Source organism: Stegostoma tigrinum, chromosome 3, assembly GCF_030684315.1.
Source record: "Stegostoma tigrinum isolate sSteTig4 chromosome 3, sSteTig4.hap1, whole genome shotgun sequence".
Classification (NCBI taxonomy): domain Eukaryota; kingdom Metazoa; phylum Chordata; class Chondrichthyes; order Orectolobiformes; family Stegostomatidae; genus Stegostoma; species Stegostoma tigrinum.
This window is the reverse complement of record NC_081356.1, coordinates 17,525,177-17,549,842: the sequence shown is the minus strand read 5'-3', so window position 1 is coordinate 17,549,842 and position 24,666 is coordinate 17,525,177. Positions and strand designations below refer to the sequence as shown.

Here is a 24,666-nt window from a genome sequence, read left to right as displayed (position 1 = left end):
GGGTTTGGGGCCCGTGTAGGTGCGGAAGAGGGACTGTTCCACATAATGTACAAAGAGGCAGGCATAGCTTGGGCCCATGAGGCGCCCATGGCCTCCCCCTTTGTCTGTAGGAAGTGGGAGGAATCGAAAGAGATGTTGTCGAGGGTGAGGACGAGTTCAGCTAGGTGGATGAGGGTGTTGGTGGAGGGGGACTGGTCGGGCCTGCGGGACCGCCTCCCCTCTCTCCCTATTTATTTCAGAACCCTCTCCCCATCCCCCTCTCTGAAGGCTCTCGGCCCGAAACGTCAGCTTTTGTGCTCCTGAGATGCTGCTTGGCCTGCTGTGTTCATCCACCTTCACACTTCGTTATCTTGGATTCTCCAGCATCTGCAGCTCCCATTATCTCTGATAACTTCAGTGTGTCACTTAGGGTCTGCAGGTTATCAGAGGTGCTATTCATGTAACTGTTTTGAAGATCAGGGAAGTTATTGTTTTTGTCAATACTACTCCCTCAACCAACATCAGTAAAACTGATCAGCTGGTCATTACCACTCTGCTGTATAGACCATAGACCATAAGACATAGGAGTGGAGGTAAGGCCATTCGGCCCATCAACTCCACTCTGCCATTTAAATCATGGCTGATGGGCATTTCAACTCCACTTCCCTGCACTCTCCCCGTAGCCCTTGATTCCTTGTGAGATCAAGAATTTGCCAATCTCTGCCTTGAAGGCATCCAACATCCTGGCCTTCACTGCACTCCGTGGCAATGAATTCCACAAGCCCACCACTCTCTGGCTGAAGAAATGTCGTCTCATTTCAGTTTTAAATTTACCCCCTCTAATTTTAATGTTTGAGAGACTTTGCTGAGCTCAAATTGGCTGCTGGGTTTCTTACATTGCAATATTGGTGCACTTTAAAAGTGAAGAAAAATTTGACCTGTGAAGACTTTGGTTATCTTTTAGCAATGAAATACACCATTATAACAGTGTTTTAATCATGGTGGACAGAATGGATTATCTTTTCAAAAATGCGACTTTTTTCCGTCATTAAAAAGTTGCTTTGCACATGTGTTAGAGGTGCAGAAATAATGGCAAACGCATTAAGTTACAAAATTCACTGCAAAAATAGTGTCATGAACCCAGTAAACACCGTGTCAAATAAAGTCGTCCCTGGTATTTATGACATGATAAAAGAAAAGGGATAGATAAGATGATTTTATTTTTGCAGCAAATACGTGATCTAGTCTACACTGCACACATAGGTGTTGGCAGCCGACTGTCAACTTTCTAAAAAAAAAAGTAAATATTCAAAGAGTCAGTAATTTTACAGAACTCTGGAAAGAGTAAGGCCACAGTAACAAATTGGACAGCTCTTCCAAAGATTCAGGACGAATGTAATGGACTGAATGGCTCCCTGTTATGCTGGAGTATTGTAATTCCCCTTACCCTAGTACGATTCTGTTTGATTTTTTGTTTGGGGTTTGATCTTACGTCAGTTTTTTATAATGTGGCATCACAGCACAAAATGAACTGGCTTAATTCCAGAATATTTCTAAATTAAATAAAAGCAACAGTGTATTGTATGGAAACCCATTTTGTACCTCAGGGTTAATCATTGACAAGGAGCATGAATTCTATCATTGTGTATAAATATTGGTTTAGCATTTAGGTAAGGAGTACTTCAACATCGAAGTAACCCTAAATGGGAACAATAAAGGTGCATGATATATCTTTCGATAAATAATAAAAGATAATTTAAATTCTATAATTATCAAAAGTTTCAAAAGCTATTTATTTATGCTTTTAGAGCGTTTTAAGCATTTTTAAAAACCTCTTCTTTAATCACTTGTGTTCTGTATCCTATTTGGCATTTTGGAGGTGGTAACCATTTTTTGGTAACTTACTTTTGGATCAGAAAGCTAAGCATTTTGTAATGCAGGGGTTCTTGACTTTTTTTTTCCTACTTTCAATTAAAGTTCACAGAGCCCCAATAGCACAACTCTTTAGTGCAGAAAATAGTTATGATATAAAATATTTTGTTTGATTTTTGAAATTTGTCGCTTATGCTGAATGGCCGTTCTGTGAATTTGTGAAGTTTTGAGCTAGATGTGTCTTAGAAAATTCCCTTCCGCATCATTTCTATTCTATCATAAAAAACAGAATTTATTTCTTCATAAAGGGGAAGTCTCTGGTAAAATAAAACTGCCTTGGAGTTACTGAGAAGACGAATTAGCCCCCACGTGAGGATACATATGCAAAATGACGTGCCTTGTGGCTGAGTTTCTCCTGTGTTTTATGTTAGTGATGGGTAAACATGGATTGGCTTCAAATTCAAATAACTGGCCTGTGTTATCCCACCCATCAATTTGAAGACAAATTGCATCTTAAGGCAAAAGGGAAATCTCTCCACTATTCCAGTTCTTTGTCCTGGAAATGAGCCTCTACACACTGTGCACAACAGTATGACATATTAGTGTATTTGGGTGACTCTAATGTCTCAACTGTCTAAACACACTGTTGCAATTTCAATAGTGCGTGTCTGTAGAATAGAGTTTGAGGTCCAATTCTGTATTAGCTCCTTGAAACTTTTATTGGAACCATTTTTCTGTTGTCTCACCCCAACTCTGATGCAGCGCTGCATGATGTGACTCTTCGATTCTATCAATGTCTTTTGTAAAGTTCATAGTTCCTCAGACGATCAAATGCTTCCTTTTTCTCATATGTTCCATGTCTATGCAGCTGCACCAAGTATCACATTGCATTTAATATTGATTCAAAAAGGCTATGGGATTTTAGGCTATTGTTCCTCTTGTGTTTTCAGATTAATTAGTTATGTATGAGAATTTCATCACTTCATGGCTGTAAATTCTGATGCAGGAATTTTGCAGTCGAGGTATACATTTTAAGCAAGTGTAAATGGATGAACAAGTATGACAGAGATAACAAAACTTGAAGCTGGATGAACACAGCAGGCCAAGCAGCATCTTAGGAGCGCAAAAGCTGACGTTTCGGGCCAAGACCCTTCATCAGAAAAAAGTTTGCTTCACTTGTTCCTTTGAGTCGATTTTGGTCTCCCACTGAAGGAAATTGTCCATGGCTTGGTAGCTCAGGACGAGGAAGATTTGATGGACTCTAAACTGAATAATGAAATTTTGATAGTTGCTGTTCCTGGGACAGTCACCTGATGGTAGCATTCTTCCTGATCCAGCCATTGATGCTTATAGTCTATGGTGCTTTGTGTGGCTTGCTTTTTCTGGGAACCTCTTAAAAGCATCTTGTAAATCATAGCAAGCGGTGAGTCCCTAGCTGAGTTCCTGCAGTAAGGGATAGTTCAGTAATTTTTTTTTAAAGGGGGCTCGGGGACAGAGTGGTTACAATATTGCAAATTGTTTTGCCCAAATAATGTATGTAACTAACTTTCCTCAAACATTTCTTTATTTCACAATCTCAGTTTGAAACCAATACAAAAGATCAAGTTTGGAGACACCAGTTTATTTTAGCACCTTTTACAATATTACTGCCTGTAGATTTGTTTCCCTCCTGTTTTCCTAATGGTACTAAGAGGTTTGTCTGATTTCTGTCTTTTACTTTGGATGCTGATGGGTATTTTATTATTTGCAGGTCATTTCAATTTTGCAGCAAACTTTCCTTTGTTCTTGCGTAGATGATTTGGTTATCATTTCAGAGCCATCAATATGAACAGATGAAATCTGTTTCCACCTACAACATCATTATTTTTGTTTTACAGTAGTGTGTTTCTGCCTAGCTATTATTGTGTTGCTGCTTTTGGAACATCATTTCTTTGTTAGTGACGATCACAAGTCGTCCTCCGATTTTGCAAATTTTCCAGACCACAGATAACTCAGATGCGTTTGGTTTTGTTCTGTGAGTTGAGTACAGCTAATTGCTGTAAAATGTATCAATTATACCTTTGGTAACTACTACTATCAAATTGAATGAACACAACTTTTCACAAGCAAAATTAATAATTTCTGTAGAGTTCATTTCTGAAAAGTAATGAGAAGTTGAAAGTTTAGGGGGATTTTACTTAACACTGAATATTGTAGATTTGCTTTATTTGGTGCACAGATATTAATGTTGTGACTTGCATTTCTGTAAAATAAGAAATGTTTTTTCTGATAGCTGAAATTAGGCAGTAAGTATTTTGAGTGGAATAGTGAAATGATACTTAGCCCTGAAAATGTGTACCATTTTTATTTTTTATAGGATTGAGTTTCTGCGGCATCTGAAAAGCTACTTCCAAATAATCTTCAAAATTGAAGCCCAGCCCATGGAAGAACGGAAAGGTGGAGATAAAGTATTAATGACGTGTATTGGTGTTGGCTTTTCTAACATCAGTAAAACTGTCACGTAGGAAGACTACTATTGCATCTTAATGTTTGGCATGATTCATTGTCTATTTAAACCGTCAATCATTTCTATCTTTGGAATTTTGTGCACGAAAACTGATGTTTCACAAGGACACAGTGTTATTAATCTGTAACTCGCATTATTTTGCCATTTGGCTTATACTAAAAACTTGAGAGGTCAACACAAGTTGATTGGCTTCTTCTGAGAGATCAGCTTCTGTTTTCTCTTAAAAGTTGTTTGAAGGCTTCTGTTTACTCAGCTAAAATCTTATTGTCGCTTAATGCTACACTGACTGTCAAGGAATGACCATTTGGAATATCTGTTCTTGGTGCAGTGCTTATGTTGGCTTTGTTATTTATATTTATATTTTCATTTTGACCCATTCAGACATGCTGTTACTCATCTCTGGAGCTGGTGGGGATTGAATCCTGGTCTCCTGGCTCAGAGATTGGAAAACTGGCATAAAGCCACAAGACCTCTTAAAATAGAGACTCCATTTAGAGATGCAAAGACATCAAATATTGTTTAAGGTGACAGTATTTAATCCTGATATCCGAATCATGGATATGCATTGTAAGTAGCTGGGGCCCAAGCACTGATTCTTGCAGTACTACAGGCGACCTCAAAAAGACCCATTTATTCCTACACATTTTTCCTGTCTGACCAGTTCTCAATCTATACCAGTACATTCCTCCCAGTCCTGTGGGATCTAATTTTGTCCCTAATCTTGTTTAGAACCTTCTTATAAGCGTTTTGAAAATCCAAATCTACTGCACCCACTAGATTTCCCCCCCCCCTTTCGTTAATTACTGAAAACTCCCAACAAGTGTGTCAAGTGTGCTTTCCCTTTCATCAATTAGTGTTTACTGTATTCAATCCTCCTCCTATTTTCTAAGTATTTTGTTTTTACATCCTTATTATAGATTCTTGCATTTTCCTTTCGACTAACATTAGACTAAAGGAATGTAGTTCCCTGTTTTCCCTCTCCCTCCACTGTTGAATATCCAATCTAAAGGGATCAATCCAGAATGTATTGAATTTTCTACTATCTCCATAGCTACTTTTTCACCAATAGGTTGTAGATTCAGATTCAGGAAATGTACGTACTTTAGGTCCTATTAATACCTCTAGTATTATGTTATTTTTAATTAAAATCTTGCAGTTTCTTATTTACACATTACTACATTCTCCGTTATCTCTGGGAGGTATATAGTGTTTGTTTAATTTCTCTCCCATTTCATTGTTCCTTTTTATAACTTCTGACCTTGCCTGCACTTGTTATGGCTAGTCTTTCCCAGTTCGCAATTTACAGACCATTTATACTGCTTTCTCTAGTTTTCTGAAATTTTGTTTGCCCTTTCTTGATCTTTTTCTTGGCTGTCCTTTTGGAATTCTGAAGTCCTCGCAATCCTGAAACTTAGCAATTTTTGACAATTGTGTAGGCTTTTTCCAAAACAAACCTTAATTTCTTTTGTTGGCCATGGTTAGGGTATTTTCATTGCTGTGTTCTTGTGCCTTTCGAAAATATATTTTCGAAAGGTATGTGTTATTAATTAATCGGCCATCACCTGCCTGTTGCCATATATTTGTGTAGTTTCTCTATCTACCACAGTCAGTCTGGCCCTCATAGCTTCATGATTTCCTTCATTTAGATTGGAGATTCTAATTTCTGACTGAAATGTATCAATTTCATCTTAATGTAAAATCTAGCATATAGTAATTTTGAACATTTATCATATCCCTTGTACTCTACACTAGGCTTGAGATAAACAATTTTTTTAAACCATAGATTTGCCAGTCCTCAAATACTGCAAAGAATTGAACTGCTAATTCTTAAAGAAATTGTTCCTCCACAGTTCTACAACAGTCTTTGGCCAAAAGAGAAAATGGGCATTCCGCTGTCCTGTGCCACCCAGCACCCATTCATTAGGTGATTGATTTACTGGTTCACCTGCTTCTGTCCCTTCCTAGCAAATAGGAGTTCACAGTGGGGAAATTCCAATTTCACTGCACTTTGGTTATGCAAACCTGCAATTTTAAACAGCTGATCATTGTAGCTTTGGTTGAGCGTGAGCACTGTCGCTTCAGACTCAAAAGACTTGATTTCGAGCCCCATTCCAGAGACTTGAGTACACAATTTAGACTGGCGCTTTGGTACTGTGTTGATTGAGTGCTGCACTGTTGGAGATGCTGTCTTTCAGATAAGATGTTAAACTAAGACTATCTACTTCATTGTCTTCTGTCTTCCACCTCAGCCTGCACTTATTCAAACCTCAGTTACAATTAAAAGATGCCACAGCAGTCTGGAATAAGAACAAGGAATTTCCTTTGGCGCATATCTGTCTGCCAACTAAAATTGTGGTCATTCTTTGGTTGCTGTTTTGGGGAGTAACTTGTTGCCTGCAAATTTGCTGTTCTATTTCCAGGTGCTGGAAAAATAACTTCAGTTCAGAGATTCCTGTAAAACCCTCTGCAACATTCTGTGGAAATGGATAAGAACAGGAATCAGCCAGTCAATCCTTCAAACATGTTTTGCAGTTCAATTAAATCACAGCTGACCTTAATTTACTCTCCTTATGTCTGCATGCCTTAATATCTTTGCCTAACAAACATCTTACCTGTTTCAACTGATCTAATTTATACAGATTTTTTCGGTGTTGCATATATACGTTATTGTGAAAAATGTGTTAACTGGCATCACTTCTGAATGGTCCAATTCTAGTTGAAAATTATGCCTTTTTTGTGACCCTCCTATAAGGGGAAATAATTTCCTCCTTTTGACCTTTTAAATCCTTTAATTTAAATGCTTCAATTAGATTTCGTTTTAAATTGCTATACTTAAATACAAATCTATTCAACCTATCTTCATAAAAATTTTGGAATCATTCTGGTGGATCTTTTGAACGCTTTCCAAGACCATTATATCCTCACTGAGATGCAGTGTCCAGGATAGAACACAGTATTCAATATAAGGTCTAAACAGAAGGATGCTACGTGAATTTCAAGTTATATATTGCTTATGCACGACTTGATAATTCTTAAAAATGGAACTTGCAATTATGTTGAAGATAATTCAACATAAGGTCAAACTTATTGGGATTGGAAACTTCAGAGTTTTTGAGATAACAGGGTGTAGAGTTGGATAAACACAGCTGGCCAAGCAGCATCAGAGGAGCAGGAAAGCCGACGTTTCAGGTCAAGACCCTTCAGAAATTGATTGACCATGTTCTAATGGTTTATCACTTGTATACCTTTTTTAGTAATACAGAAGTTAAATTGTAATACTTCATTCATTCTTTTCAGTATGTATTGTTGCATTTATACTGTCCAATGTTAGTGTCTTCTTACAATAAAAATGCCTGCAATATGTTAATAAAATCCCCAACTTCAGTTAATGAATGGTGTGGATCCTTACCTACACAAAGCTTTTTACTGAAACTACAAAGTTATATTATTTTTGGCAAGATCACGCTTATTCTTCTAAATTATAGAATGTATGGCCATCTCAGTTTCTCATAGGATAACCTTCACTTCAGAATTGATCTCATGAGGCCAGAAAGTGCTCCAAGTGTAGACTTTCCAAAATCCTATTACACGCAGTTGGATTTCCAATTTTTTCTTTTCCTAAATATTCCCTTTTGTTATAATGCACATTTGAATTCTAGTCAACAGGAAATTCTCAAATTATAGTTCTAACAGTGATGATGCTTAAGATATAAAACTGTGTAATTGTGTTGTTCACTTCTAAACTTTATGTTCAGTTCGTCATGCACTTTTCCTATAGTAAGATTTTTCTCCCCCCGTTTGAATGATTAGATTAAGTGATGCAACAGGCTCGACAGCATGAATGGCCAAGTCTTCTTCCTATGTTTCAATTGAAAACATTGATTATGTTGAATATTTCAAATATGTTTCCACTTAAGGTTAAAGTGCTTCTTTGACTCATTGGTTGCTTCCCATTTTACGTCCAAAGGGCATGATTTCAAATTCCATTCTTGAGACTAATGCCACCGAAGCTAATAAGTACTGGGGATGAGCCACATTGTTTGATGTGAGGTGTTACAGATAAGAGGTTGTAACTGTTAATACTATCTGTATGAAATGTAAAAACAGAAATTGCTGAAGAACCTCAACAAGTTTGGCAGCATCTGTGGGGCATGAATTAGTTAATGTTTCCAGACCAGTGACCCTTCAATCTGAACCCAGAATTCTTCAAGTTGTCCCAGCCGGAATTCATTCTTAGGAGCTCCTAGCACTCCCATCTATTATCGGTTATTTGTGAGTCCCTCGTGTGCAAATTAGCTGCCACATTTTCTCTATTACAATATTGCAACATGTCCTATTAGCTACGAATCACTAGCACTTTTTAAATTCAGGTTATTTTCTAGCTTCTGAAATGTGTATTCAGGTCTTACCATTTCTGATGAATGAAATATTTGGATTAAATAAATCAGTGATCTAGTCTCTTTTCCTGAATATCCACTAGTTGCCATTCTATGTAAACTTCACATTCCTTTTGTAATGTTTTAGTTCAAACTGTCATCCTCAATTTGTGCTTAACTATAATCTTAATGCTTCAGTGAGAATATTCATTCATTAATATTAATTTATATTCCCCAAATTATTTTGATGTCAGTTTAAATTGGTTTGTTTATCCAATCAAATTGAATTAAATTTCATAATTCAATCTTAGCTTGAATTGAGATTTAAATTCAAAATCAGTTTCTGAATCTATTCTGTCCAAAAATGCAGTTATTTTACTTTTCTAGTTGAATCAATGATTAAGACCGTAAGAAATAGGAACAGGCCCTTGAGCCTGGTCAGCCATTCAATGGGGTCATTTCCTGTCCTTTCCCTGTAAGCCTTGTTTCCTCCATTGACCAGTCTTATCAATTTCAGCTTTAAATATGCACATGGACACTGCCCTGACAGCTCTCTGTGGTAAGGATTTCCAAAGAGACTCAACCCTCTGAAAGAACAAATTCTTCATCATCTCAAGTATTAAACTGGCAGCAGTTTGTTCTCAGACTATGGCCTTTTGTTCGAGACTCCCAAGAAAGGAAATGTCCTCTCAACATTTATCCTGTCATTCCTCTCAGGACCCTATATGTTTCAATAAGATCACCTCTCACCTCTATTGAGTAGAGTACCAACGTGTTTTGTATATGCTTATGAGACAATCCCTCCAGACCAGGCATCATCCTTGAGCCTTCTCTGAACTGCCTTCAATAAAATGATATATTTCCTTAAATAAGGGGACCAGAACTGTTAATAGTCCTCTGGATGTGGAGGGTCTCTCACCAGCATCTTGTACAGTTGTAGTAAGACTTCCTTACTTTTATACCCCAACCACCCTAAAATAAGGGCCAACATTGCATTTGCCTTCTTGATTAGCTGCTGCACTTGTGCTAGCTTTATGTATCTTGTACCCCCCAGTCCCTTTGTGTTGCAGCTTTATGCATTTTCAACTGACTTGAATAATATTCTGTTCTTCTGTTCTTCCTTCCAAAATGAAAAACTTTACCTTTTTCCATTTTATACTCCATTGCCCAATTTTTGCCTACCTACTTAACCTATCGTTTTATCTGTATCCCTTTCTCAACATAATATAAATAGAAAGCGGGATATAACACCAGCGCCTCACTGGAGGCTCACTGTTGATGTTACCTAGAATGGTGACGAAACGTCTGGGAACAAACCTTCCAGCTCAGTGAACCAGCTTACATCCGGAACAAAATAAAGACCCACTCTTTTGTGGACCGACAAGAGGACAGCACGACTGTGTTGGAGGTGAAAGGAAGATGTCGGGTTGGCTGTGCACCCTTGCAACCAGTGGATCTTAACGCTGGCTTCGGCCGAACGCTGGTTCAGGGGAGCAGCCAACCTGCAATGATGGCTGCGGCGAGTGCTCATGCCCCAGGTCAGGGGGTCCGGAACACCATCCGCATTTCCGTGAAGAAGGTGGATGAAGGTGCACCTGTGGACCGCTCCTCCTTCGTGAAGAGGGTCCTGTTGGACTGTTGTGGGTTCGCTGCTGCGGACATTTACTGCCTGCAGGATTTCCCCGGAGGAGGTTTTTACGATGTGACCTTCCGGAGTGCCAAGCTTTGCGAGCGCTTCCTGGAGGTTTTCAAGGAAAAAGGAGGTGAGGGCCCCCTCTCTGTATTGACCGCTGTCCCGCTGTTTGTGATGCCAGTGCAGAGGAGCCGTATGGTGACTGTACACATGTACAACCCGCATGTGCCAGCAGTTGATGTCCTGACCTTCCTCGGAATGTACGTGAAGGTGGAAGGGGACCTAACTGACATCATGGACCCCTTCGGGATCTGGACCAGTAAGAGGCAGGTCAAGGTGACGCTGAGGACGGGCGCAGGCGGAAACATCGTACACCCACCATCCAGCTTCATGATCGGCGGGAGCAAGGGCAACCTAAAGTCTGCCATGCCTGTGGTAGGTCAGGTTACGTGATGGTCGACTGCAAAGCCACCATCTGCAGGGAGGAGGGACACCTTGCAAAGGATTTCCCACAAGAAAAAAAGCTGCAACCTTTGCGGGGAAGTGGGCCACCTCTATAGGGCATGCCCGCGGCAGTGGACCACCTACGCCCAGGTCGCCGGCAGGGGCAATGCGGGGTAAGCCCCCCCCCCCCTCCCCGGAGGAGAGGAAGGCACCAGGGCCCTGCAAGGACTCCCCTAATGTGCAGGAGGGCCCAGCCCCGCAGGACGGACCCGAGGCCAGCAAAGCCTCCGTGCAGGCACCACCCCCCCCCCCCCCCCCCGGACAAACTGGAGTCAGTGGAGGAAGCGACAGGTGACCCAGGGGCGTGGACGACGGTCCGGAAGGCAAGGAGGAAGGTGTGCCGGTGGGCCCCAGCACCGCAACCATCAGGTGGGAAGAGGCAGCTACAGGGGGCTATAAGATCTCCTCTGACGAGGGAGATTCGGAGAGGGCCTGCCCAAAGCAGAAGCTAAAGATCTCAAGGGAGAAGGAAAGCAGCACCCCACTCCCAGGTGACAGAAGGTGTCCTGAAGCTCCCTCCGACACCCAGCCACGTGCCACTGGGGCCCTGGAACCTTCAGGTGGGAAGCTGGGAACAGCGTGTCCCCAGCCTGACACAGAGCCGGACTCTCCTGCCTCCATACCCCCGACGGGGGGATGCCACCCGGGAGGCAGGACGGACGGTTTCCTGAGCCCGGAGAGCGTCCAGCAGTTCGCCCGGGCAATGGGCATGAAGGGACCGATGGAGGGGCTGGACCTTGGACTTGGGGATGGTACTGCGGTCACTGCCCACAATGGGGGTACGAGTTGTGAGCGTTAATGTGCGCAGCGTCAAGTCAACCGCAAGATGTGTGTCCACGTTGGCCTACCTGACCACCATCAAGGCAGACCTCCTGTTTCTGCAGTAGTGCGGGATACCGCACCTCGGCAGATATGGGAAATGGTCGGGCGCCTGGACCTGTGGGCCTTCGATCTGGACGGGGGGGAAATGACTGTCGCTCCTCAGTCCTGGCTATTTTGCTGCGGGGGCACAACTTCACCATCTCTCAAGTTCAGGAGGTGGTGGGGGGCGCCTCCAAGTGGCTGATGTGACCGACAGGAACACTCCCCTGAGGCTGATCAACATGTACGCCCCAGCAGTACGGAGTGAGCGGTTGGCCGTCCTGCAGCGACTTCCAACCCTGCTGGCTACGTCCAGGCCAGTCATCCTAGGCGGAGACTTTCAACTGCATCATCGATGCAGATGGAAGATCCGGCGTGGGGACAGCGGGTGGGGGGAGTCAACTGGACGTCACATCCAGATTACTGATGGGCACGGTGAAGGACGCGAAGCTGCTCAACGTCTTCACCCTTGCAGACGGAGCGCAGCGGAGATACACCTGGTCGCGGCCAGACGGGTCTATCCGCTCAAGGATAGACTTCCTGTTTCTGTCATGGGTGTTCTCGGTCAGGTCCACCAGCATCAAGCCGGTGTTCTTCTCTGACCACTGCCTCCTGTTGGCCGACTGTCACTTAGAGGACGACCAGCCCGCCAGCAATGGGACGTGGAAGCTCAACACGACTCTGTTGACCCCAGAGAACGTCGAGGAGCTTAAGAGGGAATACACCAGTTGGAGAACCGTGAAACCCCTCTTTGAGTCTCCAGGCGACCGGTGGGAGACAGTGAAGGAGAACATCAAGAAGTTCTTTGTCCTCAAGGGTGTTCGGAAGGCGAGAGAGAGGTGGGGAAAGCTGTCGCGACTCCAGAAAAGGATGCAGAACCTGCTCCTTCTGCAGTCGATGGGGGCTGATGTCACGGAGGACCTCCATGAGGTGAGGGGCCAGCAAGCCTCGCTCTTCACTGCGGAGGCCTCCAGGATAGTCTTCCGGTCCAGGGTCCACTCCGTGGAGCAGGACGAGACGTGCTCGCGTTTCTTCTTTCAGAAGGTGCACAAAGAGGGCTCTGTGCTTAGCCGGCTGAAGGAGGACGATGGCTCGGTGACGTCGTCTCGGCCCGACATTTTGAGGATCAGCAGATCCTTCTATGCTGGACTGTAAGACGCGAAGCCCACGGACAGCATGGCCTCCGAGTCATTCCTGTCGTCCATCACGGAGGTCTTGGACGACGGCACGATGGAGTGGCTGGACCGGCCGATATCCCTGGACAAGCTGACCAGAGCCCTGAAGCCCTTTGAGAGGAATAGGACTCCCGGGAGCGACGGCTTACCGGTCGAGCTGTATTCCGCTCTGTGGGACCTGGTCGGCCAAGACCTGCTGGATGTGTACGATACTGCACTTCGGGCAGGGGAAATGTGCAAGTCCATGAGGAAGGGCATCATCACCCTCATTTACAAGAGGAAGTGGGAGAGGGAAGAAATTAAGAATTGGCGTCCCATTTCACTATTGAACCTGTACTACAAAATCCTGTCAAAGGTCATAGCCAACCGGGTCAGGTCTGTCCTGGAGTCAGTGATTCTCCCTGACCAAACCTGTGCTGTGCCAGGCAGGAAGATTGCTAAGAGCCTCGCACTCATCAGGGATAGGATCACCTACGTACAGGACAGGTGGGTGGACACCTGCCTCGTCAGCCTGGACCAGGAGAAGGCCTTCGACAGGGTCTCTCATGCTTACATGAGGGACGTCCTCTCCAAATTGGGGTTCGGGGAGGGCATCCGCAATTGGATCCGGCTGCTCTACACCAACACTGAGCGCAGTCTCGATCAACGGGTGGGAATTGGACAGTTTTCCTGTTAGATCTGGAGTCAGGCAGGGCTGCCCGCTCTCTCCTGCCTTGTTCGTGTGCTGTGTGGAGCCCTTCGCCGCATCCATCAGGAAGGATGTGAGCCTGAAGGGCGTGACTATCCCAGGCAGCGGAGGCCTTCAGGTCAAGACCTCCCTGTACATGGATGATGTCGCCGTCTTCTGCACCAATCGTCTGTCGGTGAGTAGGCTGTTGGACATCTGCGGCCAGTTTGAACTGGCCTCGGGTGCCAAAGTCAATAGGGGTAAGAGCGAGGTCATGTTCTTCGGGAACTGGGACGACCGCTCCTTCATCCCCTTCACCGTCAGGACAGACTACCTGAAGGTGCTGGGTGTTTGGTTCGGTGGAGCTGGGGCATGCACTAAGACTTGGGAGGAGCGTATCACCAGACTGAAGCAGAAGCTGAGCAGGTGGACGCTCCAGTCCCCCTCCATCGCGGGTAAGAACCTGGTTGTCAGGTGCGAGGGGCTTTCGGTACTGTTGTATGTGGTGCAGGTCTGGCCTAATCCCTGGACCTGTGCTGCTGCGGTCACCTGGGCCATCTTCCACTTCATTTGGGGGTTGAGGATGGGCCGGGTCCGCAGAGACACCATGTACAAAGACCTGGGAAATGGGGGAAAGGGCGTACCGAACGCCACCCTCGCCCTGATGGCTACCATTGTGTGCGGCTGCATCAAGCTGTGCGTAGATCCTCAGTACGCAAACACCAAGTGTCACTACTTACTGAGGTTCTACCTGTCCCCGGTGTTGCGAAGGATGGGCCTGGCCTCGCTGCCGCGGAACGCTCAGAGTAGTTGGACCGTCTCGTACCACCTGTCCTTCACGGAGAAATTTTTTAAAGGAACCACCTTTGACCACAAGGCCATCAGGCAGTGGTCAGCACATAGTATCCTCGAGACCCTTCCGGAAAAGGAGAGGGTGGATCTTGTCGTGTGGTTCCCCCACACAGACTGCCAAAATCGTTTGGCAGAATGCCTCATCGCCAGAACTTTCAAACAAGCACAAGGACATTGCTTGGCTGGCGGTGAGAGGGGCTCTGCCAGTGAGATCCTTTATGCATGCCCGGAATCTCTGCGCCACCGCATGCTGCCCTCGAGGTGGCTGTGGGGGGCACGAGACTGTTGATCACCTCCTTCTGGAGTGTGCCTACGCGCATGAGGTCTGGAGGGGGTTTCAGTGGCATTTGTCGAGATTCGTCCCGAGCAGCTCCGTGGCACGGGACTCCATGCTCTACGGGCTGTTTCCCGGGACGCACACCGAGACCGACATCAACTGCTCCTGGAGGACCATCAATGCGGTGAAAGACGCTCTTTGGTCTGCCCGCAACTTGCTGGTCTCTCAGCTGAAAGAGCTGACCCCGACCGAGTGTTGCAGACTGGCACACTCCAAGGCCCAGGACTACGTGCTGAGGGACGCACTAAAGCTTGGGGCAGCCGCCGCCAAGGCGCGGTGGGGGAAGACCACGGTATGAAATCCCTCGTCCAGGATAGTAAAAAGGGCCCTTTCTGGTAACTGGGCCCAGCTGGCGCCTTCCCCAACTAGTCAGGGGGCCAATGGGGACTGTGCGGGGTGACAACTGCTGGGGTATTTTCTTTTGCTTTGTTTTTTTTTCTTCTTTGTTTTGTTTTTGCCTTTAGTTGGTGTATGTACCCCCTGGAAAACCAGGAGCAGCTTGCTTGACTGGGTAGGCGTATAAATGTTTTATTTTTTGTACATTCTATGAATAAAGTATTTTTTTTCCAAATAAAAAAAGTGACGAAACGTCTGAAAATGAACCTTCCGTGTCAACGAGCAAACTTACATCCAGAACTTGCCCCATAATTGGTTTTAGTTTTAAACTGCTGTCCCTTGTCTCAAATCATTGTCTCATTTTTTAAAATTCAAGATGTATTTTTAAGAATTAGATCTTGTCCTCACATTTTGTAAAATATCTAGTTAGCTAAGGACATATAGTATAAAATTAATTTAGTTTGGTAACAGAAAATTCAGTAGATGTTAAAGATGGAGTTTGGGAAAGAGTAGGGTTGGGTGATGTACTGGGATTTGTGATGGGTTTTGCTGTAATACAGTTAGTTTATTTCTTGTTATTTTGCAAATATTAGTTTTTTTTTAGACGATTAAAACTGGGGTCCCCATCTGCGTTCTTTGGGGGATGGATAAGATTTGATAGCACTGTTTGAAGTTGAGTGGGGGAGTTCTATTTATCACTCAACCAACATTGTGAAACAAAAGAGCTGGTTGCTGATTTGGTGCTTGTGGAATGTAGAAACTGAAAATTTGTTGCATGGAAGAAGACTATTTGGCCTTTCATGTTCTCCCTGGACAAGAACGGGAAGTATCCGCCTGTATTGGTCTTTGTAGCCCTTGATTCATGGCCCTGTCGGTGACATTTCCAAATGACTTTATAAATGCCATGAATATTTTTGTCTCTCGCCCTTCCAGCTACTGATTCCCCCTCATTTCCACATATACTCTGGGCGTTGAGTATTCCAAAGATCTCATCTCAAATCATTCTGCCAATGATCAGATCGTTACCGCGAAGTAACACAAGAGAGAACGATAGTAGACAACGAGGTACAGAGCTGTATGGATTCCCCAGCATCTGCAGTTCCTCTTATCCCAGAGAACAATCGTGACCATTTCAGAAAGCAAATGATTGGATCGGGAGCCCATTGGAACTTGTCGGGCTCAGAGAACACTCTGATGAAGGGTCTAGGCCCGAAACGTCAGCTTTTGTGCTCCTGAGATGCTGCTTGGCCTGCTGTGTTCATCCAGCCTCACATTTTATTATCTTGGATTCTCCAGCATCTGCAGTTCCCATTATCTCGAACACTTGAGCAATCAGCTGTACAGCTGGTTCCCACCGCTAGCTGGCGCCATCCGATGGTCCTGGCTTTAAATTCTGGTTGCAGAGTTTAATTCACTTCGTTGCTCTTATCGATTCGATATGACGCCGAGGTACCTGAGCTGTTTGAGTTGTAAGATGACTTTTAAATCTCCGTCTTTGCTGGAAAAGCATCGGGAGAAGTTTTGCATCGGGACTGAGTTCGGAAGAGCATTGATAACCAAAACCCCTGAAGATATGGTGAAAAGTTTTTAATTATTTTTCCTAATGTCTCGTTTAAATACAATGTATTTCCACTCTCAACAGCACCAAGATGCATTCATATTTGTGTTTTTGCTGAGATTTCCTTTAATGTTGGAGAACGAAAACACTTTTTGAAAATTTGCTTTGTCCTCGAGGCAAATGCAGTCGAAGGACTTCACTGCGCAATTTGTAAAGGTGCGAAAATCAGAAGTGAAAAGAAATGTGATGAATTATAATGGTCGACCTTCTGATTCAAATGCCTGTCTTCCTGATGGGTTTACTGCAGTCTCGTTTCTTAACTGCCGGTATCGTTGATTTCGTGTAAATATTTAGAATGCATTTTTCAATTTAAGTGGTGCCTTTATCACTTAATTTTCTTTGAATTAGACCAAGCCTGAGATAAGAACGGACAGTTGAGGATTAATTTCATTTTTGGAAATTGCTAACTTCTAATTTTACGCACTGCTTTTTGCTGCATTTATTTGGATGTTCTCAACCAAAATATGATGCGTAAGAATACTTTTTGAAAAAAAAGTTACATTATTGGCGTTTATTTCATTGTTGCTTTCGCCATTGCTACTTCAATCCAGTTTGTGGCTCCGCGATTGAAATTGATGGATTGTTCCGACATTAAAACCCAGCAACAAGACCATGTGTTTATTGAAACTTATCGATGTTCAACGTGTGTATTAGCGTTTGTAAACGCTGGTTGCTATGTTAAGGCGTAGGCTTGGCACTTGGCGTGGGAGGCCTGGACATTTACACTGTCTCAGAGTTAACGTTTCGGGTCCGTGACTCCTCCTCTTCCCCATCCTGCGGGGCAGAGTCACTCTTCCTCTTTCCCAATTTTGAGGAAGGGTCGCTTGAACCGAAATGTTAAGTCTGATTTCTCTCCAGACGTGCTACCAGACCTGCTGAGCTTTTCCAGCGATTTGTGTTTTTGTTTTTTCGGTAGTTCTTTCTGATTTTAGAAGTCTTGGAAATGTAGATGCTAAGACGTTTTGTTTACAAAAAGGTATTCAAACCATAACGCAGATGAAGAGGTACTTGAAATTACAAGAGCAAAAAGACCCATCCGAAGTGACATTCAGAAAAGAATGTAGTCAGTATTTCAGCCATTTGGGCCATTTGGCAATGCAGGAATGTGGAGTAATCAGAACAGCTATGATCCTTAATGAATGGTGGAACAGGCTGAGTGGACTGAATGGCCTCTTCCTGCACCTAGTTTGTATGTTTGCGTGTTGATCTGAGCTGAAAAGCTGTGGGGATCCCTTCAGCAAGAAGGCTTGACCCAGGTGTAGTTGGACGAATGTTTGCAAACATTGGTTGTGAAGGGAATGTGCAAGACTGACCAGTGTGGCATACCATGACTGCAGATCTCCTGGCAAGGGTGCCACAAACAGTAAAGACAGGAATAGACCTGTATGCATTGGTATTTTTTCCAGGGAGGCCATTAACATTCCTACAAAGAATGACAATGACAGGAAAAGACACACAGGTCCAACTACATCGCCGAGGCCAGACACCAACTCTCCGACACCCACCTCCTACCGCCCCCTCGATCATGACCCCACACCCGAGCACCAAACCATCATCTCCAACACCATTCATGACCTCATCACCTCAGGGGACCTCCCACCCACAGCCTCCAACCTCATTGTTCCCCAACCCCGCACAGCCCGTTTCTATCTCCTTCCCAAAATCTACAAACCTGCCTGGATAATAAAATGTGAGGCTGGATGAACACAGCAGGCCAAGCAGCATCTCAGGAGCACAAAAGCTGACGTTTCGGGCCTAGACCCTTCATCAGAGAGCCTGCCTGCCCTGGTTGACCCATCGTCTCAGCCTGCTCCTGCCCCACTGAACTCATCTCCACCTATCCGGACTCCTTTTTCTCCCCTTTGGTCCAGGAACTCCCTACCTACGTCCATGACACCACCCATGCCCTCCACCTCCTCCAGGACTTCCAATTCCCTGGCCCCCAACACCTCATTTTCACCATGGACGTCCAGTCCCTATACACCTGCATTCCGCATGCATATGGCCTCAAGGCCCTCCGCTTCTTCCTGTCCCGCAGGCCCAACCAGTCCCCCTCCACCGACACCCTCATCCGCCTAGCCGAACTCGTCCTCACCCTCAACAACTTCTCTTTCGACTCCTCCCACTTCCTACAGACTAAGGGCGTGGCCAAGGGCACCCGCATGGGCCCCAGCTATGCCTGCCTCTTTGTAGGTTACGTGGAACAGTCCCTCTTCCGCACCTACACAGGCCCCAAACCCCACCTCTTCCTCCGTTACATTGATGACTGTATCGGCGCTGCCTCTTGCTCCCCAGAGGAGCTTGAACAGTTCATCCACTTCACCAACACCTTCCACCCCAACCTTCAGTTCACCTGGGCCATCTCCAGCACATCCCTCACCTTCCGGGACACCTCAGTCTCCATCTCAGGCAAACAGCTTGTAACTGATGTCCATTTCAAGCCCACCGACTCCCACAGCTACCTAGAATACACCTCCTCCCTCCCACCCACCCTCCTGCAAAAATTCCATCCCCTATTCCCAATTCCTCCGCCTCCGCCGCGTCTGCTCCCACGATAAGACATTCCACTCCCGCACATCCCAGATATCCAAGTTCTTCAAGGACCGCAACTTTCCCCCCACAGTGATCGAGAACGCCCTTGACCGCGTCTCCCGCATTTCCCGCAACGCATCCCTCACACCCCACCCCCGCCACAACCGCCCAAAGAGGATCCCCCTCATTCTCATACACCAGCCCACCACCCTCCGGATACAACGCATCATCCGCCGACACTTCCGCCATCTACAATTCGACCCCACCACCCAAGACATTTTTCCATCCCCACCCCTGTCTGCTTTCCAGAGAGACCACTCTCTCCGTGACTCCCTTGTTCGCTCCACACTGCCCTCCAACCCCACCTTCCGGCACCCGGCACCTTCCCTGCAACCGCAGGAAATGCTACACTTGCACCCACACCTCCTCCCTCACTCCTATCCCAGGCCCCAAGATGACATTCCACATTAAGCAGAGGTTCACCTGCACATCTGCCAATGTGGTTTTCTGCATCCACTGTACTCGGTGTGGCTTCCTCTACATTGGGGAAACCAAGCGGAGGCTTGGGGCCCGCTTTGCAGAACACCTCCGCTCGGTTCGCAACAAACAACTGCACCTCCCAGTCGCAAACCATTTCCACTTCCCCTCCCATTCTTTAGATGACATGTCCATCATGGGCCTCCTGCAGTGCCACACTGATGCCACCCGAAGGTTGCAGGAACAGCAACTCATATTCCGCTTGGGAACCCTGCAGCCTAATGGTAGCAATGTGGACTTCTCGAGCTTCAAAATCCCCTTCCCCCACCGCATCCCTAAACCAGCCCAGTTCGTCCCCTCCCCCCACTGCACCACTCAACCAGCCCAGCTCTTCCCCTCCACCCACTGCATCCCCAAACCAGTCCAACCTGTCTCTGCCTCCCTAACCTGTTCTTCCTCCCACCCCAAGCCGCACCTCCATCTCCTACCTACTAACCTCATCCCACCTCCTTGACCTGTCCGTCTTCCCTGGACTGACCTATCCCCTCCCTACCTCCCCACCTATACCCTCTCCACCTATCTTCTTTTCTTTCCATCTTCGGTCCGCCTCCCCCTCTCTCCCTATTTATTCCAGAACCCTCACCCCATCCCCCTCTCTGATGAAGGGTCTAGGCCCAAAACGTCAGCTTTTGTGCTCCTGAGATGCTGCTTGGCCTGCTGTGTTCATCCAGCCTCACATTTTATTATCTTGGATTCTCCAGCATCTGCAGTTCCCATTATCTCAGGTCCAACCAGCCTGTTGTAATTATCTGCAATACACACAAACGGTCCTGCCCAAAAAGCCTGGAAATCTTCTGCAAGAATTGAAAAGTAGATTGAAAACTGACCAATCAGGAAAAGCATTTCCAAAATTACTCTCCAACCCTATAGATCACTGCAGCTAATCCAAGATCGTGTACTCACTTTATATATTGTGTATTGTTATATAACACCATCCCTTTTTCGGAAATAGTCTCTGCTCCAGCCAGAAATTGACCCAGCTCTGATTAGACAGATCAATGTTAAGCATAAGAGCTGACAGTGTGTTGCACAGGATCATAGAATAATTGACAGGAGGAGGACATTCAGCTTGACATATCTGTGCTAGCTCTCCAAGAACAACTCAATTCATCCCTCTTCCCTGCCCTTCTATCATAGCTAAGTAAATGAGAGATAGTAGGAACTGCAGATGCTGGAGAACCCAAGATGATAAGGTGTAGAGCGAGATGAACACAGCAGGCCAAGCAGCATCTTAGGAGCAGGAAAGCTGACGTTTCGAGCCTAGACCCTTAATCAGAGAAAAATTTTCTGATGAAGGGTTTGGGCCAGAAACATCAGCTTTCTGGGTCCTAAGATGCGACTTGGCCTGCTGTGTTCGTCCTGCTCTACACCTTATTATCTCTATAGCTCAGTAAATGTTGTTTCTCTCCAGGTGCTTCATTTGATTTAACAAGGTGACCAAAACTTAACACAATACAACAAGCAGGGCCTTTCCAATGTCCTGTACAATTGCAACATAACTTACCAACTTTTATACCTAATGTCTTACTTGACACTTCCCTACATTAAATTTCATCTACCTTGAACACCAACAGTGTGGAAGCAGGCTGTTTGGCCCTTTGAGTCCACACCGACCCTCTGAAGAACATCCCCAACCAGAACCAACCCCATCTCCCTGACCCCACATTTCCTATGGCTAATCCAACTAGCTTGCTCATCCCTGGATAGTACAGACAATTTCCCATGGCCAATCCACCTAACCTGCACATCTTTGGACTGTGGGAGGAAATCAGAGCACCCAGGTCAGGAATCAAACCCAGGTCCCTGGCACTGTGAGATAACACTGTTAACCACTGAACCACCATGCCAGCCTTAGGTCCTTACCCAAGCTCCTTTTGAAAGCCAGTGTTGAATCAGTCTACACTACATTCTCAAGCAATGCATTTCAGATCATAAACACCTGCTGCATTTAAAAAATACTTCCTCAGTTTACCAGTTCTTTTCCCATTTGCATCAATTTGCTGTCCTTTGGGTCTCAAGATTAGGGTCAATAGGAACAGTTTCTCCTGGGGTGGGAAATGTGGGGTTTCTCCTTATATGCACCAACTAGACACCTCTTGATTTTCTTTTGTATATCTTTATCATGTGACCTCTTCTTGAAGGAGAACAGTCTGAAGTTAGCCAGAGATAGTAAGAACTGCCAATGCTGGAGCCAGAGATAACACAGTGTGGAACTGGAGGAACACAGCAGGCCAGGCAGCATCATAGGAACAGGAAATCTAACATCTTGGGTTTGGACGTCAGCTTTCCTGCTGCTCTGATGCTGCCTGACCTGAACTTAGCCAGTTGTTTTTCATTCTTTCACAAAATATTGACATCACTGGCTGAGGCAGCATTTATTGCCCATCTCTAATTGCCCCATGATAAGAGCCTATGTGGTGTAGATGCACCTCAATGCTGTTAGAGAGGGAGTTCCAGGATTTAAACACGAGAGCTGTCTGCATATCTGAAGTACCTCATTTTTAGAACTATTCTCAACAACCTTTTATGCAGACTCTTAATTATTTTTACAACCTTCCTCAAATGTAGTGCCAAGATTTAGACACAGTATTCCAGCTAAGGCAGATTCAGAGTTTTGAATTCATTGTAACTTCCTTGCGTTTGTAGTCAATGCTTTATGAAGCCCGCGATGCCCAATTTCTTTAAAATTGCTTCCACAATCTGTTTTGCCACCTTCACTGATTGTGTACTTATAACTCCAGATCTTTCAATTGGAATTATGCCCTTTATTTTCTACTTGCTTTCCTCTTTCTGCCTACCAGTATGATTATAGACTCCATAGCGCCGAGGCATGCCTGTCGGTCCAAACTGGTCTATCCATGCTAACCCCATTTCCCTGCACTTGGCCAATATCCTTCCAAACCTTTCTTATCTATGTATTTGTCCAAATGCATTTAAATGTTGTTAATGTATCCACCTCAAATACTTCCACAGGCAGCTCATTCCATATGCATACCCCGCTCTGTATAAAAGAAGAAGTTGCCCCTCAGGTTCCCATGTATTCTTTCCCCTCTTACCTTAAACTGATGCCCTCTATTCCTTAATTCCCCTCCCTGGGAAAGGGACTGAATGCATTCACTGTATCCATGCTTCTCATGATCTTATACACTTCTATAAGATCAGCCCCTTAGTCTTCTGTGCTTGAAACAAAACATCCTAGCTTGTCCAATTTCTCCCTTTTTCTCAGTTCCTTGGGTCCTGGCAACATCCTTGTAAATTTCTTCTGCACCCCTTCCAGTTTAATAACATCCTTCGTATAACAAGGTGACCAAAACTTAACACAATACAAGTACGGCCTTTCCAATGTCCTGTACAATTGCAACATAACTTCCCAACTTTTATACCCAATGTCTTATTTGACACTTCCCTACATTAAATTTCATCTACCTTGAAGCCATCCATTTTCACTTGTCTACACCTGTCACTACCTGTCTCATGGTTCACAATACTTCCACAATTTGTACCTCTTGCCAGTTTTGAAAGTGTGCACAGCCAAGTCAACATCATAAAGGCCAAAAGGAGATGCATTGTTTTCTGGAAAATGAACCATTTCCTGACACTTAACTAAGTGTCTGCCCGAAATATACTTGTGATCCTGATACTCCCTAATCTATTTAGTTGAATACTTTATTCCATTTTGGCTTAACTTATCAGCCTGTGAGAATCATGTCATTAGATACATGCCAGTACCTGGTAAAATCTGAAAACAGAATCTCATTATCAGTGGTGTGACAACAACCAGTTTAAGATGCAGAAGAAAGACAGATTGATATGAAAGTAGAAGAGAGTACCGAGCCCCGTCAGCCTGTATCTCCCACATTGTCTGCATCAGCACAGCTGACAATGTCCACTGCCAGTGCCTGAAGACTCTCTGTGTAGCTCCTGTCTGACCTATTGACCATTTTCAGAATATTGTTCATTTTTATAAATTTCACTCTCTTACGACAGCTTAATCAGCTGAAGGACTATAAGCGACGCCGTGAAGAGCAGAGGAAGCAACAGGAAATGGAGGAGCGAGGTATCCTGGAGGAAATGGATGAGAACAAGAGGAGGTTAATATATGATCATTTGAGATTTGATGAACAGGAAGACTTTGCCCAGGTAATCTCCACTAATACAAGTAGCCATGATCTTCTAACAAAAAGTAAACATTTCCTACTTTAGCCGAACAGAAAGTGTGCTTAATATATTGCAAGAAAGCAATATTATAGGTTTGGCTGTTACTGTTCTTAAAGGCCTAAGACCCTTTCACTGTAATTGTGTCACTTAGGATCACAGGAGATAAGGGATAGTGGGAATTGGGGAGGGTGGAGTTATGATAGTTTGGAAACGATTGTGTGGGTGAGAATAAGGGATAGGAGAATGAGAAATGGGTTACAAGGTGAGGGGCAAGAACAGCGGATCAGAAAAGAGGAGAAGGGGCTGAAGTCGCTGCTCAGGCCATGGTGAGACTGAGTAGGAAACTCAGTCACTTTGACAATAGTAAGGAGGAGGTATTGGATAAGCTGCTCATACTTAAAATTGATGAGGCATCTTGATCAGATGAGATGCATCTAAGGATATTTAAGGAAGCAAGAGTGGAAATTGCAGATGGACAAGCAATAACCTTAAAATTTCTAGAGCCTTTTATTCAGGATAGAATTAATGGTCTCATGAATGAGGTTTGATTGATTCACAAGAGTCAGTACACTGCAATCAAGGTTACATCCTGGTAAACCCTTTTTATTTTGCATCTTCTCCAAAGCCTTCACACCCTTCCTATACAGTGGTGAGCAGGATTACACATAATATTCCAAAGGTTGCCTAACTAAAGTTTTACACAGCTGCAACATGATTTCCCAA

General features: G+C 44.8%; 2 protein-coding genes across 8 annotated transcripts in view; both read left to right on the top strand.

Moving 5' to 3' along the window:
- The window catches only part of rcl1 (RNA terminal phosphate cyclase-like 1), a 65,645-nt gene extending 57,916 nt beyond the window's left edge, over positions 1-7,729 (top strand). For all 6 annotated transcript variants that reach the window (XM_048527254.2, XM_048527253.2, XM_048527252.2 and 3 more), the window contains one exon: positions 4,208-7,729. In XM_048527254.2, the coding sequence (XP_048383211.1) occupies positions 4,208-4,355 (148 nt within the window). In that variant the 3' untranslated portion in view covers positions 4,356-7,729. The remainder of the gene's footprint in view (positions 1-4,207) is intronic.
- An 8,779-nt stretch (positions 7,730-16,508) lies between these two features.
- The window catches only part of LOC125451251 (coiled-coil domain-containing protein 17-like), a 53,608-nt gene continuing 45,450 nt past the window's right edge, over positions 16,509-24,666 (top strand). For both annotated transcript variants that reach the window (XM_048528177.2, XM_048528175.2), the window contains exons 1-2: positions 16,509-16,674; positions 23,773-23,925. In XM_048528177.2, the coding sequence (XP_048384134.1) occupies positions 16,537-16,674; positions 23,773-23,925 (291 nt within the window). In that variant the 5' untranslated portion in view covers positions 16,509-16,536. The remainder of the gene's footprint in view (positions 16,675-23,772; positions 23,926-24,666) is intronic.